Source organism: Perca fluviatilis, chromosome 8 (genome assembly GCF_010015445.1).
Source record: "Perca fluviatilis chromosome 8, GENO_Pfluv_1.0, whole genome shotgun sequence".
Lineage (NCBI taxonomy): Eukaryota > Metazoa > Chordata > Actinopteri > Perciformes > Percidae > Perca > Perca fluviatilis.
The window spans coordinates 2130727-2146480 of NC_053119.1; the positions used below are offsets into that span (position 1 = coordinate 2130727).

General features: G+C 45.6%; 1 protein-coding gene across 2 annotated transcripts in view; it reads left to right on the top strand.

Moving 5' to 3' along the window:
- rbl2 (retinoblastoma-like 2 (p130)) overlaps positions 1–15377 on the top strand; it is a 21709-nt gene extending 6332 nt beyond the window's left edge. The window contains exons 6-18 of one of the 2 annotated variants that reach the window (XM_039809858.1): positions 1198–1310; positions 1620–1723; positions 3662–3799; positions 5007–5171; positions 5467–5566; positions 5857–6099; positions 8847–9040; positions 11592–11768; positions 12587–12658; positions 12869–12968; positions 13101–13315; positions 13984–14157; positions 15202–15377. In XM_039809858.1, the coding sequence (XP_039665792.1) occupies positions 1198–1310; positions 1620–1723; positions 3662–3799; positions 5007–5171; positions 5467–5566; positions 5857–6099; positions 8847–9040; positions 11592–11768; positions 12587–12658; positions 12869–12968; positions 13101–13315; positions 13984–14157; positions 15202–15372 (1966 nt within the window). In that variant the 3' untranslated portion in view covers positions 15373–15377. The remainder of the gene's footprint in view (positions 1–1197; positions 1311–1619; positions 1724–3661; positions 3800–5006; positions 5172–5466; positions 5567–5856; positions 6100–8846; positions 9041–11591; positions 11769–12586; positions 12659–12868; positions 12969–13100; positions 13316–13983; positions 14158–15201) is intronic. The other variant, XM_039809859.1, reaches the window with a different exon arrangement.
- Positions 15378–15754: the final 377 nt, after the last annotated feature.

Sequence of the window (15754 nt, forward strand, 5' to 3'; positions counted from 1 at the left end):
AATACCAGGGTCTCTCCTAAGTGGAATGCAGCCATCAGTAATGGTTTAATACCAGGGTCTCTCCTAAGTGGAATGCAGCCATCATTAATGGTTTAATACCAGGACCTCTCCTAAGTGGAATGCAGCCATCAGTAATGGTTTAATACCAGGGTCTCTCCTAAGTGGAATGCAGCCATCAGTAATGGTTTAATACCAGGGTCTCTCCTAAGTGGAATGCAGCCATCAGTAATGGTTTAATACCAGGACCTCTCCTAAGTGGAATGCAGCCATCAGTAATGGTTTAATACCAGGACCTCTCCTAAGTGGAATGCAGCCATCAGTAATGGTTTTGAATACACCTGTGCTTTTCCTACTAGGATATGTCAACATGTCTGCCATGAAAAGGGTCTATACCGTGAAACTGTCACGTTTGTGCTCGTCACACGCACACGCCCGTAACAACAACAATAGCAGTCTGTGGTTAGGAAAGACTAGGATTACCTCTATTTGTTATACATCTGCGTGTGATTAGGGATAAATGATACCACAGTCAGCTAATCTCATGCAGTTGTACGGCATGGTACAGCAGTGCACAGAATCTCCATGGTTACCGAGCGTTTACTCGCGGAGCAGAAAGGCCACTGTTGTGGCCCCGAGACTCTGGAACAAACTGCCCATCCATATTAGGTCCCCCTCTACTACCGAGATCTTTAAGTTTCTTCTTAAAACACATTTCCATTCTTTGGCGTATGATTTACTTTAGGGAGATAGATAGATAGATAGATAGATAGATAGATAGATAGATAGATAGATAGATAGATAGATAGATAGATAGATAGATAGATAGATAGATAGATAGATCCCAAAAAAGTGGGAAATTCCAGTGTTGCAGCAGCAAAATATCAGACATACAGAATATACATGAAATACTAGGATACAATATACATGAGATAATAATAGGATAGAGTATGAGAACAATGATGTTGATGCTGTGGATATTAAATTAGACCTCCACTTGAGTTTTGGCTGTTGCTCATTATCTCGCCAGATGTTTTCACTTCAGCAAAGTTTACTGGAACATTTTGGTCGCCTAACAAGGTCTTGTTCTGCGTTCTGCCAACCAAAGCTACCCAGCATTAGTCACACGGACGTTTTACTGCTGGTGCTTTAGAAGCTTTTTATCTCTCAGCGGTGTAACGACAGAAACTGTCCCTTCAGGAACTGTGCCAGAGACCCCAGTGATGTCATCAGCAAGCGCCTGAAGGACATGTTTCAGATCTTCTGTCGACATTTCGAGGAAAGCGGAGCCGAGAACAGAACGATGGGGAAAGGTGCCTGCACACACACACACACACACACACACACACACACACACACACACACACACACACCAAATGTCACTTTATCAACATTCTTGTCCCATTGTGTGAAGTGTTCAGTCACTTTTCCAATCCTTTTTTCGCTTTTTTTCTCACTTTTTTGTCACTTTTTCCATGTTTTTTGTCGATTCTTTTTTTGTGGTTTGTCATCTCTTTTTTTTTTTTTTTTTCAACATTTTTGGTGCTGTGTTGTGAATAGAAAACTTAGCACGTGACAGCTGAACTTCTCTCTAAAACGCTAAATGTCGGTCCTCCCTGCAGACATGGCGGTGAAGTACTTCGGCCTGGCGGAGGCGCTGTACTACCGGATCCTGGAGTCCATCATCGAGAGGGAGAAGATGATTCTGGGAGACGCAGACCTGTCTGTGAGTAGTTTATTTTGGGAGACACAGACCTGTCTGTGAGTAGATGATTCTGGGAGACACAGACCTGTCTGTGAGTAGATTATTCTGGGAGACACAGACCTGTCTGTGAGTAGATTATTCTGGGAGACACAGACCTGTCTGTGAGTAGATGATTCTGGGAGACGCAGACCTGTCTGTGAGTAGATTATTCTGGGAGACACAGACCTGTCTGTGAGTAGATGATTCTGGGAGACACAGACCTGTCTGTGAGTAGTTTATTCTGGGAGACACAGACCTGTCTGTGAGTAGTTTATTCTGGGAGACACAGACCTGTCTGTGAGTAGATTATTCTGGGAGACACAGACTTGTCTGTGAGTAGATTATTCTGGGAGACACAGACTTGTCTGTGAGTAGATTATTCTGGGAGACACAGACCTGTCTGTGAGTAGTTTATTCTGGGAGACAGACCTGTCTGTGAGTAGTTTATTCTGGGAGACACAGACCTGTCTGTGAGTAGATGATTCTGGGAGACACAGACCTGTCTGTGAGTAGATTATTCTGGGAGACACAGACCTGTCTGTGAGTAGTTTATTCTAGGAGACACAGACCTGTCTATGAGTAGATTATTCTGGGAGACACAGACCTGTCTGTGAGTAGATTATTCTGGGAGACACAGACCTGTCTGTGAGTAGTTTATTCTGGGAGACAGACCTGTCTGTGAGTAGTTTATTCTGGGAAACACAGACCTGTCTGTGAGTAGATTATTCTGGGAGACACAGACCTGTCTGTGAGTAGTTTATTCTGGGAGACACAGACCTGTCTGTGAGTAGATGATTCTGGGAGACACAGACCTGTCTGTGAGTAGATGATTCTGGGAGACACAGACCTGTCTGTGAGTAGATTATTCTGGGAGACACAGACCTGTCTGTGAGTAGATTATTCTGGGAGACACAGACCTGTCTGTGAGTAGATTATTCTGGGAGACACAGACCTGTCTGTGAGTAGATTATTCTGGGAGACACAGACCTGTCTGTGAGTAGTTTATTCTAGGAGACACAGACCTGTCTGTGAGTAGTTTATTCTGGGAGACACAGACCTGTCTGTGAGTAGTTTTATGTCTTGGTGGCTTAATGTTTTCAGGTCTTAAATAATGTCCGTCCCATTCTTGTGATCCCTGTCAGGTTGTGTTTGTGTCTCTGTGTCTCTGTGTGGTCACGCTGTGTTTGTGTCTCTGTGTGGTAACGCTGTGTTTGTGTCTCTGTGTGGTAACGCTGTGTTTGTGTCTCTGTGTGGTAACGCTGTGTTTGTGTCTCTGTGTGGTGACGCTGTGTTTGTGTCTCAGTGTCTCTGTGCAGTGACTCTGTGTTTGTGTCTCTGTGGGGTAACACTGTGTTTGTGTCTCTGTGGGGTAACGCTGTGTTTGTGTCTCTGTGGGGTAACGCTGTGTTTGTGTCTCTGTGGGGAATGCTGCTGTGTTTGTGTCTCTGTGGGGTAACACTGTGTTTGTGTCTCTGTGGGGTAACGCTGTGTTTGTGTCTCTGTGGGGTAACACTGTGTTTGTGTCTCTGTGGGGTAACGCTGTGTTTGTGTCTCTGTGGGGTAACACTGTGTTTGTGTCTCTGTGGGGTAACACTGTGTTTGTGTTTCTGTGGGGTAACGCTGTGTTTGTGTCTCTGTGCAGTGACTCTGTGTTTGTGTCTCAGTGTCTCTGTGGGGTAACGCTGTGTTTGTGTCTCAGTGTCTCTGTGGGGTGACTCTGCGTCTGTGTCTCTGTGGGGTGACGTTGTGTTTGTGTCTCAGTGTCTCTGTGTGGTGACTCTGTGTTTGTGTCTCAGTGTCTCTGTGGGGTGACTCTGTGTCTGTGTCTCTGTGGGGTGACGTTGTGTTTGTGTCTCACTGTCTCAGTGCAGTGACTCTGCATTTGTGTCTCTGTGGGGTGACTCTGTGTTTGTGTCTCAGTGTATCCTGGAGCAGGACGTCTTCCATCGTTCGCTGCTCGTCTGCTGTCTGGAGATCGTCATCTTCTCCTACAGACCTCCAGGAGATTTCCTAAACCTGATCACCATCTTCCAGATCCCCACGTATCACTTCTACAAGGTATCAACGCAACCATTCACTTCTGTCAGACTGCCAATATGTTTAACTCAATATTTTCAGATTATTTTGTGTGAAAGTTAAAGGGTAACTTTAGTTTTTCTCAACATGGACTCTATTTAACCTTGTGTTTGTGTCCAAGTAAGTGATGGAAAGTTTCATAGTTTAACATGAAACAGCCCTGAAATCCACATCACCAAACCCACCAGACTCCATGTAAATAATCAGGACTTTTAGTGTGTATAGAGTCAGCATATCTCCACCAGACTCCATGTAAATAATCAGGACTTTTAGCGTGTATAGAGCCAGCATATCTCCACCAGACTCCATGTAAATAATCAGGACTTTTAGTGTGTATAGAGTCAGCATATCTCCACCAGACTCCATGTAAATAATCAGGACTTTTAGTGTGTATAGAGCCAGCATATCTCCACCAGACTCCATGTAAATAATCAGGACTTTTAGCGTGTATAGAGCCAGCATATCTCCACCAGACTCCATGTAAATAATCAGGACTTTTAGTGTGTATAGAGCCAGCATATCTCCACCAGACTTCATGTAAATAATCAGGACTTTTAGTGTGTATAGAGCCAGCATATCTCCACCAGACTCCATGTAAATAATCAGGACTTTTAGCGTGTATTGAGCCAGCATATCTCCACCAGACTCCATGTAAATAATCAGGACTTTTAGCGTGTATAGAGCCAGCATATTTCCACCAGACTCCATGTAAATAATCAGGACTTTTAGCGTGTATAGAGCCAGCATATCTCCACCAGACTCCATGTAAATAATCAGGACTTTTAGCGTGTATAGAGCCAGCATATCTCCACCAGACTCCATGTAAATAATCAGGACTTTTAGCGTGTATAGAGCCAGCATATCTCCACCAGACTCCATGTAAATAATCAGGACTTTTAGCGTGTATAGAGCCAGCATATTTCCACCAGACTCCATGTAAATAATCAGGACTTTTAGCGTGTATAGAGCCAGCATATTTCCACCAGACTCCATGTAAATAATCAGGACTTTTAGCGTGTATAGAGCCAGCATATTTCCACATGTAAATGGGTGAATTAAGGGTTTATTTCAACCAAACCAGAGTGGGGATTGTTGGAATAGTGGTTGTAATGTAATTTTACAGAATGAAAACATTTAAAACGGAGATAACGGCTAAGAATGAAGCTCAGTGAAAGGTGTTGGTGTGCAGGTGATCGAGGTGTTGGTGCGCTCCGAGCAGGGTCTGTTTCGGGAGGTGGTGAAGCACCTGAACCGGGTGGAGGAGCAGGTCCTGGAGAGCCGGGCCTGGACTAGCGACTCCCCGCTGTGGGAGAGCCTGCGGGCGGCCAGAGACCCCGTCCCCGCCTGCAACCAGGTCGCAAAACTCTAAACGTTAAATATTAAGATTCATCCTCACTGCAGCCTCACAATTTGGTTTTAAAAACAAATATCTCCTGCTGAGGTTCTGGAGCTTTTTGTTGACGTTTGTGACGGCTTGGATTGTAACTGAAGCTTGCGTGTGTCTGTGTGTGTCTGTTTGTGTGTGTGTGTGTGTGTGTGTGTGTGTGTGTGTGTGTGTGTGTGTGTGTGTGTGTGTGTCTGTTTGTGTCTGTTTGTGTCTGTTTGTGTCTGTGTGTGTGTGTGTGTGTCTGTGTGTCTGTGTGTTTCAGGTGATGCCTCCTCAGTACCTGGAACACAACGATGACCGCAGCGTTCCTCTCACTCCTGTCAGCCACGGATCAGACCTGCACACAGGCAGCACCGTCAAAGGTGTGTGTGTCTGTCTGTGTGTGTGTGTGTGTGTGTGTGTGTGTGTGTCTCTGTGTGCGTGTGCGTGTATGTGTCTACGTGTGTGCGTGTCTGTGTGTATGTGTTTCTGTGTGTATGTGGGTGTGCGTGTGTGTGTGTGTGCGCGTGCGTCTATGTGTCTCAGTGTGTGTTTCTGTGTGGGTGTGTGTGTCTGTGTTTTTCAGTCTGTGTGTGTGTGTGTGTGTGTGTGGGTGTGTGTGGGTGTGTGTGTGTGTTCTTCAACCTGCTGATGTTTTAACCCCCCCCTGCAGGTGTGTCCCCCTCCCCCACCACCCTGCTGGACCGCTACAGTTCTCCCCTCGCCGGCTCTCCTCCCTCCGGCCCTCACCGCCGCCGCCTGTTTGCCGACCCGGTGGACGGCGAGCCTCGAGGCACCGCGCCGGTCTCCGTTACCAAGACGACCACGGCCAGCCTGGTCACCACCATCCCAGCCGGGCAGACGGTGCTCACCGTCACCGCCAACAACGGGCAGACCGTCTCCATCCCGGTGCAGGGTGAGGACACGTTACGTGAAGGGAAACTGGAAGTTTGTTCAGCTGGTTTATTGTTTGTTTTTAAGATGGTTAAAACTATTATTTGTTCATTAAAATAAGTCCTATGAACACACTGCTATTAAAACTGTAAAAACTTAAAAAGTAAAACACACACAGTTGTCTTTAAAGGAAGACGCCGACTTATTGGGACTTTATCTTATTCACTGTACCCCCCAGAGTTAGACTAGTCCATACATACCCTTCTCATCTCTTATTGGGACTTTATCTTATTCACTGTACCCCCCAGAGTTAGACTAGTCCATACATACCCTTCTCATCTCTTATTGGGACTTTATCTTATTCACTGTAACCCCCAGAGTTAGACTAGTCCATACATACCCTTCTCATCTCTATTTGGGACTTTATCTTATTCACTGTAACCCCCAGAGTTAGACTAGTCCATACATACCCTTCTCATCTCTTTTTGGGACTTTATCTTATTCACTGTACCCCCCAGAGTTAGACTAGTCCATACATACCCTTCTCATCTCTATTTGGGACTTTATCTTATTCACTGTAACCCCCAGAGTTAGACTAGTCCATACCCTTCTCATCTCAGTGCGTGCTGTAACGCTGTCTGACGCCCCCAGCATTAGCTTAGCCTAGCACAGATCCTGCAGGTAACTGGTTCCATCTAGCCTACTGCTCCGAATAAGTGACAAAATAGCGCCAACATGTTCGTATTTACATGTTGTGATTTGTAGAGTCACAGCATGTACAAATAACAAGGTCACATGAGACACAGACGCCTTCTAACCGTATACATACTGGGAACTATTTTCTCAGAAAGGTGAGCTGCTCTGGGCTTCTCAAGTGCAGCAAGCATATCACTCCCAAGTAGCAGAAGTAGCAGTGCTTGTCTAACTCTGGGGATTACAGTGAATAAGCTAAAGTCCCAATAAGTCGGCGTGTTCCTTTAACATGGCAGAGCCACCGTCGAAGTACCTTTTTAAGCCTAATAAGTAATACAAACTGAGTGTGAGAGAAAAATACAAGGTGCATTAGAGGGGGATAATTAGTTCAAAAGTTGCAAAGAAACTCCTGCACAGTCTAAAGGAGTTTGCACACTGCTCCAACAAATGTCAACAGACTCCAACATTATAAAGTTGGCAGCTGTTGGTCTTTATAATGTTCATCAACCCAACTGCCAGTCCACACTGCCCAGACAGTAACAGACAAGACTGACTTTTGTCCCCTAGTCCTACCTTTTCTTATTTGAGTTTTGGTTTAATATAACATGGATGAAGTGGAGACCTTGTTGAGTGTGGCCAGAGTAGTTCTGGTCTACCTGGCCTGTAAAGCTGATAGCCGTGTACAGGAGAGACGGCAACCAAGACGAGCCAGGAGGAGACTGTGGTGTAAACCTTGGATATCACGACATGCAAATCAGGGTGTCTATCCTAACTTGTGTCAAGACCTTCACTCAGAAGATACTCCAGCTTTTGCTAATTTTGCCCTTTTGAGGAATTAGTCACTATGGTTACTCCACTAATTGCCAGAAAAAACACCCATTTTAGAGACAGCATTTCAAGCTGTGAGAATGTTGCCGTTTGTTGAAAATGGGCTCCATTGGTCCGACATTCTCCAACTCCACCAGACCAGACTGGACATGTCAAACTCTACCAACTCCACCAGACCAGACTGGACATGTCAGACTCTACCAACTCCTCCAGACCAGACTGGACATGTCAGACTCTACCAACTCCTCCAGACCAGACTGGACATGTCAGACTCTAACGACTCCACCAGACCAGACTGGACATGTCAGACTCTACCAACTCCACCAGACCAGACTGGACATGTCAAACTCTACCAACTCCACCAGACCAGACTGGACATGTCAGACTCTACCAACTCCACCAGACCAGACTGGACATGTCCAACTCCACCAGACCAGACTGGACATGTCAGACTCTACAAACTCCTCCAGACCAGATTGGACATGTCCAACTCTACCAACTCCACCAGACCAGACTGGACATGTCAGACTCTACCAACTCCACCAGACCAGACTGGACATGTCCAACTCCACCAGACCAGACTGGACATGTCAGACTCTACCAACTCCACCAGACCAGACTGGACATGTCAGACTCTACCAACTCCACCAGACCAGATTGGACATGTCAAACTCTACCAACTCCACCAGACCAGACTGGACATGTCAAACTCTACCAACTCCACCAGACCAGACTGGACATGTCCAACTCTACCAACTCCACCAGACCAGACTGGACATGTCAAACTCTACCAACTCCATCCAACAAACGCCAACAAACACAGACGGCCGGCCCACACTGACCCAACTGTTGGTGTTTGCTGGAGTTTGTTGGCGTTTGTTGTAGCAGTGTGCAAGCTCCTTAACTTTTTTTTAATAGGCAACATTTCAGTACTAGAGCTTCATCAGGCAAAATGAATGAAAGGAGTTTATTTGCAACTTTTGAAAGTTTTTTTGAAAAAGAACATAGATCCAACAAATTATTGGCAAATATAAATCAGCCTATTTGTGAAAAAATTAAACATTGATGATAGGCTTACTGGCCTTATGCCTCAAAACACACCCACAAGTCTGATCCGAAGCACTTTTCAAAAGCTATGTTACTAAAACTAGCACACACACACTCTAAGAACTATCTCAAACTAAAATGTAACCTGTAACACTATAATAACTTGTGATAGTACCAAACGCTGACCTCTGACCTCTACAGGGATAGCCAATGAGAGCGGAGGCATCACCTTCATCCCGGTGCAGGTGAGCGTGAGCGGACAGGGGGGCGGAGCCACGCTGCAGCCGCTGTCAGCTCAGACTCTCACCGTCCAATCAGCCGTCACCAAACCGGCCGCGGTCAAACCAGCCAGCAGTCCGCTTAGGAAAGGCTCGCTGTCGCTCTTCTTCAGGAAGGTAAGGGTCTCTTTACAGTCGCCGCACCTGACCTGTACCTGAACGGCGAGTATACCGTTTACACGTTTACCGCTCCGTCTCGTCCTCCTGTATCCTGATGGCTTCACTTCAATGCTTATTTTCTTAGACCATTAATCTGGCCATTATTTTGACATTAATGTCACTTTTTTGGAAGTTTTTCCACACTTTTTATTTTTCTGCTTTTTTGTTGCCCTTTTTTCGACTTTATTGCCGTTTAAAAAGACACCACTTCTTCCAAAGTTTTTCTCACTTCTGATGCTTTTTTCAACATTTTGTTTCCTTTCTTTCTCCCTTTTAGAAATATATTTAATAATCACAGAGACAGGTTTCTAAGAAACCTCCATCCTTAAAATCTTAATCTGGAATATGAAGAATGTTTTATGACATAAAAGACCAAAGAGAACAAATTCAGATTCCATGTAGAAAGGTGTAATTTGAGTGTGTTTAGTGACCATTTATTTAGATCCAGATGTGATAACGTCTGTCTCTGTGTCAGGTGATCACCTCTGTCTCTGTGTCAGGTGATAACATCTGTCTCTGTGTCATGTGATCACCTCTGTCTCTGTGTCAGGTGATAACATCTGTCTCTGTGTCATGTGATCACCTCTGTCTCTGTGTCAGGTGATAACATCTGTCTCTGTGTCAGGTGATCACCTCTGTCTCTTTGTCAGGTGATAACATCTGTCTCTGTGTCAGGTGATCACCTCTGTCTCTGTGTCGTGTGATAACATCTGTCTCTGTGTCATGTGATCACCTCTGTCTCTGTGTCAGGTGATAACATCTGTCTCTGTGTCAGGTGATAACATCTGTCTCTGTCAGGTGATAACATCTGTCTCTGTGTCATGTGATCACCTCTGTCTCTGTGTCAGGTGATAACATCTGTCTCTGTGTCAGGTGATCACCTCTGTCTCTGTGTCGGGGGTAACATCTGTCTCTGTGTCATGTGATCACCTCTGTCTCTGTGTCAGGTGATAACATCTGTCTCTGTGTCAGGTGATCACCTCTGTCTCTGTGTCAGGTGATAACCTCTGTCTCTGTGTCAGGTGATAACATCTGTCTCTGTGTCATGTGATAACCTCTCTCTGTGTCAGGTGATAACCTCTGTCTCTGTGTCAGGTGATAACATCTGTCTCTGTGTCAGGTGATCACCTCTGTCTCTGTGTCAGGTGATAACCTCTGTCTCTGTGTCAGGTGATAACCTCTGTCTCTGTGTCGTGTGATAACATCTGTCTCTGTGTCATGTGATCACCTCTGTCTCTGTGTCAGGTGATAACATCTGTCTCTGTGTCAGGTGATCACCTCTGTCTCTGTGTCAGGTGATAACATCTGTCTCTGTGTCAGGTGATCACCTCTGTCTCTGTGTCAGGTGATAACATCTGTCTCTGTGTCAGGTGATCACCTCTGTCTCTGTGTCAGGTGATAACATCTGTCTCTGTGTCAGGTGATAACATCTGTCTCTGTCAGGTGATAACATCTGTCTCTGTGTCATGTGATCACCTCTGTCTCTGTGTCAGGTGATAACATCTGTCTCTGTGTCAGGTGATCACCTCTGTCTCTGTGTCGTGTGATAACATCTGTCTCTGTGTCATGTGATCACCTCTGTCTCTGTGTCATGTGATCACCTCTGTCTCTGTGTCAGGTGATAACATCTGTCTCTGTGTCATGTGATAACCTCTCTCTCTGTGTCAGGTGATAACCTCTGTCTCTGTGTCAGGTGATCACCTCTGTCTCTGTGTCAGGTGATAACCTCTGTCTCTGTGTCAGGTGATAACCTCTGTCTCTGTGTCGTGTGATAACATCTGTCTCTGTGTCAGGTGATAACCTCTGTCTCTGTGTCAGGTGATAACATCTGTCTCTGTGTCAGGTGATAACATCTGTCTCTGTGTCATGTGATCACCTCTGTCTCTGTGTCAGGTGATAACATCTGTCTCTGTGTCAGGTGATCACCTCTGTCTCTGTGTCGTGTGATAACATCTGTCTCTGTGTCATGTGATCACCTCTGTCTCTGTGTCAGGTGATAACATCTGTCTCTGTGTCATGTGATAACCTCTCTCTGTGTCAGGTGATAACCTCTGTCTCTGTGTCAGGTGATAACATCTGTCTCTGTGTCAGGTGATCACCTCTGTCTCTGTGTCAGGTGATAACCTCTGTCTCTGTGTCAGGTGATAACCTCTGTCTCTGTGTCGTGTGATAACATCTGTCTCTGTGTCATGTGATAACGTCTGTCTCTGTGTCAGGTGATAACCTCTGTCTCTGTGTCATGTGATAACGTCTGTCTCTGTGTCAGGTGATCACCTCTGTCTCTGTCAGGTGATAACATCTGTCTCTGTGTCAGGTGATCACTCTGTCTCTGTCAGGTGATAACATCTGTCTCTGTCAGGTGATAACCTCTGTCTCTGTGTCATGTGATCACCTCTGTCTCTGTGTCATGTGATAACGTCTGTCTCTGTGTCATGTGATAACGTCTGTCTCTGTGTCATGTGATAACATCTGTCTCTGTGTCAGGTGATAACATCTGTCTCTGTGTCAGGTGTACCACCTGGCCAGCGTGCGTCTCCGAGATCTCTGCGTGAAACTGGACATCTCGTCGGAGCTGCGCAGGAAGATCTGGACGTGTTTTGAGTATTCTCTGGTTCACTGCACCGAGCTGATGAAGGACCGGCACCTCGACCAGATGCTCATGTGTGCAGTCTACGTCATGGCCAAGGTGTGTGTGTGTGTGTGTGTGTGTGTGTGTGTGTGTGTGTGTGTGTGTGTGTGTGTGTGTGTGTGTGTGTGTGTGTGTGTGTGTGTGTGTGTGTGTGTGTGTGTGTGTGTGTGTGTGTGTGTGTGTGTGTGTGTGTGTGTGTGTGTGTGTGTGTGTGTGTGTGTGTGTGTGTGTGTGTGTGGGGTCTACGTCATGGTCTCTGGCTTCTTATCTGTGTGTAAAGCTGCAAAGAGTTCTGGTTTATTTAACCCTCGTGTTGTCTTCTCTGTCGACCTGCAAAGTTTTGTTTTTCTGGGTCAAAATGTAAAAAAAATCAAAACTTTTGTCAGTTTTTTTCTGCGTTTCTTTTGACATTTTTGTCACTTTTTCTGATGTTTTTCAACGTTCTGTTATCAATTTTTCTTTACTGTAAATGCTTTAAAATTGAATAACAATATCAACACGCAAATTCAAAGGAAGTAGTGAACTGATGATTTATTTAACTTGTGAGGAGCGTTGTAGGGAACCATCCATTAAAATTTGGTTGAAAGAAACCCACATTTGTGATATAGAAACTTTTTGATAATGGGTCAGATTTGACCCGAGGACACCAGGAGGGTTAAATTAAATTTAGATAATCTGTTAATCATCATCATTTCAGTCATTTTTTAAATAAATCAGGTAAACTTGTGTGATGTCAGCTTGTTAAATGTGAATATGTTCTAGTTTCTTCTCTCCTCTGGGACAGGAAACTGAATATCTTTGAGTTGTGGACAGAAGAAGACATGTGAGACCAAACGACTGATCCGTTGATGATGGTGTGTGTTTTTTTTCTTCAGGTGACCAAAGAAGACCGATCCTTCCAGAACATCATGAAGTGTTACCGCACACAGCCTCAGGCCGTCAGCGACGTAAGAACACTTTTCATATTACACACAACATGGAAATACTCAGAGTACTAATACCTCTACATTGTGTGTGTGTGTGTGTGTGTGTGTGTGTGTGTGTGTGTGTGTGTGTGTGTGTGTGTGTGTGTGTGTGTGTGTGTGTGTGTGTGTGTGTGTGTGTGTGTGTGTGTGTGTGTGTGTGTGTGTGTGTGTGTGTGTGTGTGCATGTTTCAGGTGTACAGGAGTGTGCTGATCTCAGGGAGGAGGAGACGTCACTCAGGCAGCAACGACTCCAACAAACACAGGTCGCCTACTGACCCCAGCCAGAGTCCCGGTAAGAACCAGCATCCCAGTGTAGGAATCAAACCTGCGGCCTTTAAGCCCAGTTGTGTTCCCAGAATATGAACATGTGCAGCTCTAAGACCTTCCTGTGGAGAACCTCTCCCTGTTTCTGATCTGGTCCCAGCAGGAGGAGACATCAGCCCAGTTCCTGTTCGCTCCAGCAGCACGTTGCCGCCCCCCCAGCCTGGCAGCGCCCCCTGCACCCCAAACACCTCCTCTTCCTCCGTGGGGGGCGGAGAGGAGGAGCGGGGAGACCTGATCCACTTCTACAACAATGTTTACATCAAACAGCTGAGAGGCTTTGCTGTGAGATACTCAACGAGCTCGCCCTCTGCATCGGTACGTCACGCTGCTTTCAGACGAACAACAAGCCGTCCACTTATATATTATATTTTTATATATATATATATATATATATATATATATATATATATATATATATATATATATATATATAATGTGTATGTATGTATATGTGGCCCTGGTTATGAGGCACAGAGCAACAACTTAATGTTTTAGCCACACTTTATCTTCAGATAAGTGGCAGCTTTGTTCGGCTCCTTTTCTGGGACCGGCAGGGCGAGAGGGCACGGCAGAGTTACCCTGCGTTCTGACCAAAGAAAGTTAAACACACACACACACACACACATACAGATACGGGCGCACACACACACACACACACACACACACACACACACACACACACACACACACACACACACACACACACACACACACACACACACACACACACACACACTCACACACACTCACACACACAGGCAGACACACACACATACAGTTCAGAGCTTGTGTTTGGTGTTTAAAATCTTTCTGGTGGCAGAGATGTTTCCTGTTACAAAAGGCTTGAAAGCAACAAACTTGGTCAGTGTGAAAGCATGCTAGCTTTTAAGCTTTTCTTTTGCATGTATGAACATCACTGATGTTTCCAAGTCTGCCGGATCATTGGTGGTAAGGAGAAGGGATGTCTGGGGTTGTGTGTGCAGGTGGAGACCCCCCCTCTGTGTCCGTACCCCACCCTGAGGACAGGCTCCCCCCGACGGATGCTTCTGTCCAGCAAACACTCAATCTACATCTCCCCGCACAAGACCGGCTCGGCCCCCACACCCCCCAGCGCCCGAGACAAGATCTACTACTACATCTGCAGCAGCCCGCCCAACGTGAGTTACAGCAGAGACACGGAGCAGAAACTAATGTCCTAATGTCACTTAGAGTCCGCTAAAACTTCTGTTGTTGCTGCTGACAGACTCAGATTATTATTCTAAGTGTCTGACAACTCCATGTAAATAATCAGGACTTTTAGTGTGTATAGAGCCAGCATATCTCCACCAGACTTCATGTAAATAATCAGGACTTTTAGCGTGTATAGAGCCAGCATATCTCCACCAGACTCCATGTAAATAATCAGGACTTTTAGTGTGTATAGAGCCAGCATATCTCCACCAGACTCCATGTAAATAATCAGGGCTTTTAGCGTGTATAGAGCCAGCATATCTCCACCAGACTCCATGTAAATAATCAGGACTTTTAGTGTGTATAGAGCCAGCATATCTCCACCAGACTCCATGTAAATAATCAGGACTTTTAGCGTGTATAGAGCCAGCATATCTCCACCAGACTCCATGTAAATAATCAGGACTTTTAGCGTGTATAGAGCCAGCATATCTCCACATGTAAATGGGTGAATTAAGGGTTTATTTCAACCAAACCAGAGTGGTGATTGTTGGAACAGTGGAAAGATGAACCAGAACGGCTTTTGAGAGTTTTATTTAGTTTCTGTCCACTTTGAATGAAGTGTGTTTTACGATGATAAAAGTCCTGATTATTTACATGGAGTCTGGTGGAGATATGCTGACTAATACACGTTAAAATTTGGAGATATGCTGGCTCTATACACGCTAAAAGTCCTGATTATTTACATGGAGTCTGGTGGAGATATGCTGGCTCTATACACGCTAAAAGTCCTGATTATTTACATGGAGTCTGGTGGAGTTTGGTGATGGTGATTTCGGGGCTGTTTCATGTCATCATCATTTTAGTGGACTCTGCTGAACATTAGTCCTGTAGGGTTACATTACAGCTTGGTTCTGGTTTAATACTGGACCAGTTTCACATTAGAGACTTAGACACTTAGAAACATGGAGACTTGGAGCCCTGCTGTGTAACTGTGCGTGACCTCTGACCTCTGACCTGTGACCCCCCAGCGCCTGCAGGAGATCAACAGTATGATCCGGACCGGAGAGACTCCGACCAGGAAGCGCAGCCTGGCTCTGGACGAGGAGACGTCTCCCAAGAGGGTTTGTTGTCCCGACAACCAGTCGGCTCTGATCCGCCGCCTGCAGGACGTAGCCAACGACCGCAGCTCCTCACACTGAGAACACACACACACACACACATATACACACACACACACACACACACACATGTAGAAACACAAAGAGAGAGACACACACACACACAGACAGACACAGATGCATGTATACACACACACACAGAGATACACACACACACACACACATGCAGAAACACAGAGAGACACGCACACACACACACACACAGACAGACACACACACACACAGAGACCATGTATACACACACACACACACACACACACACACACACACACACACACACACACACACACACACACACACACACACACACACACACACACACACACACACACACACACACACACAGACAGACCGACAGACACATACACATAGACACACACAGAGACACTCACACAGACACACA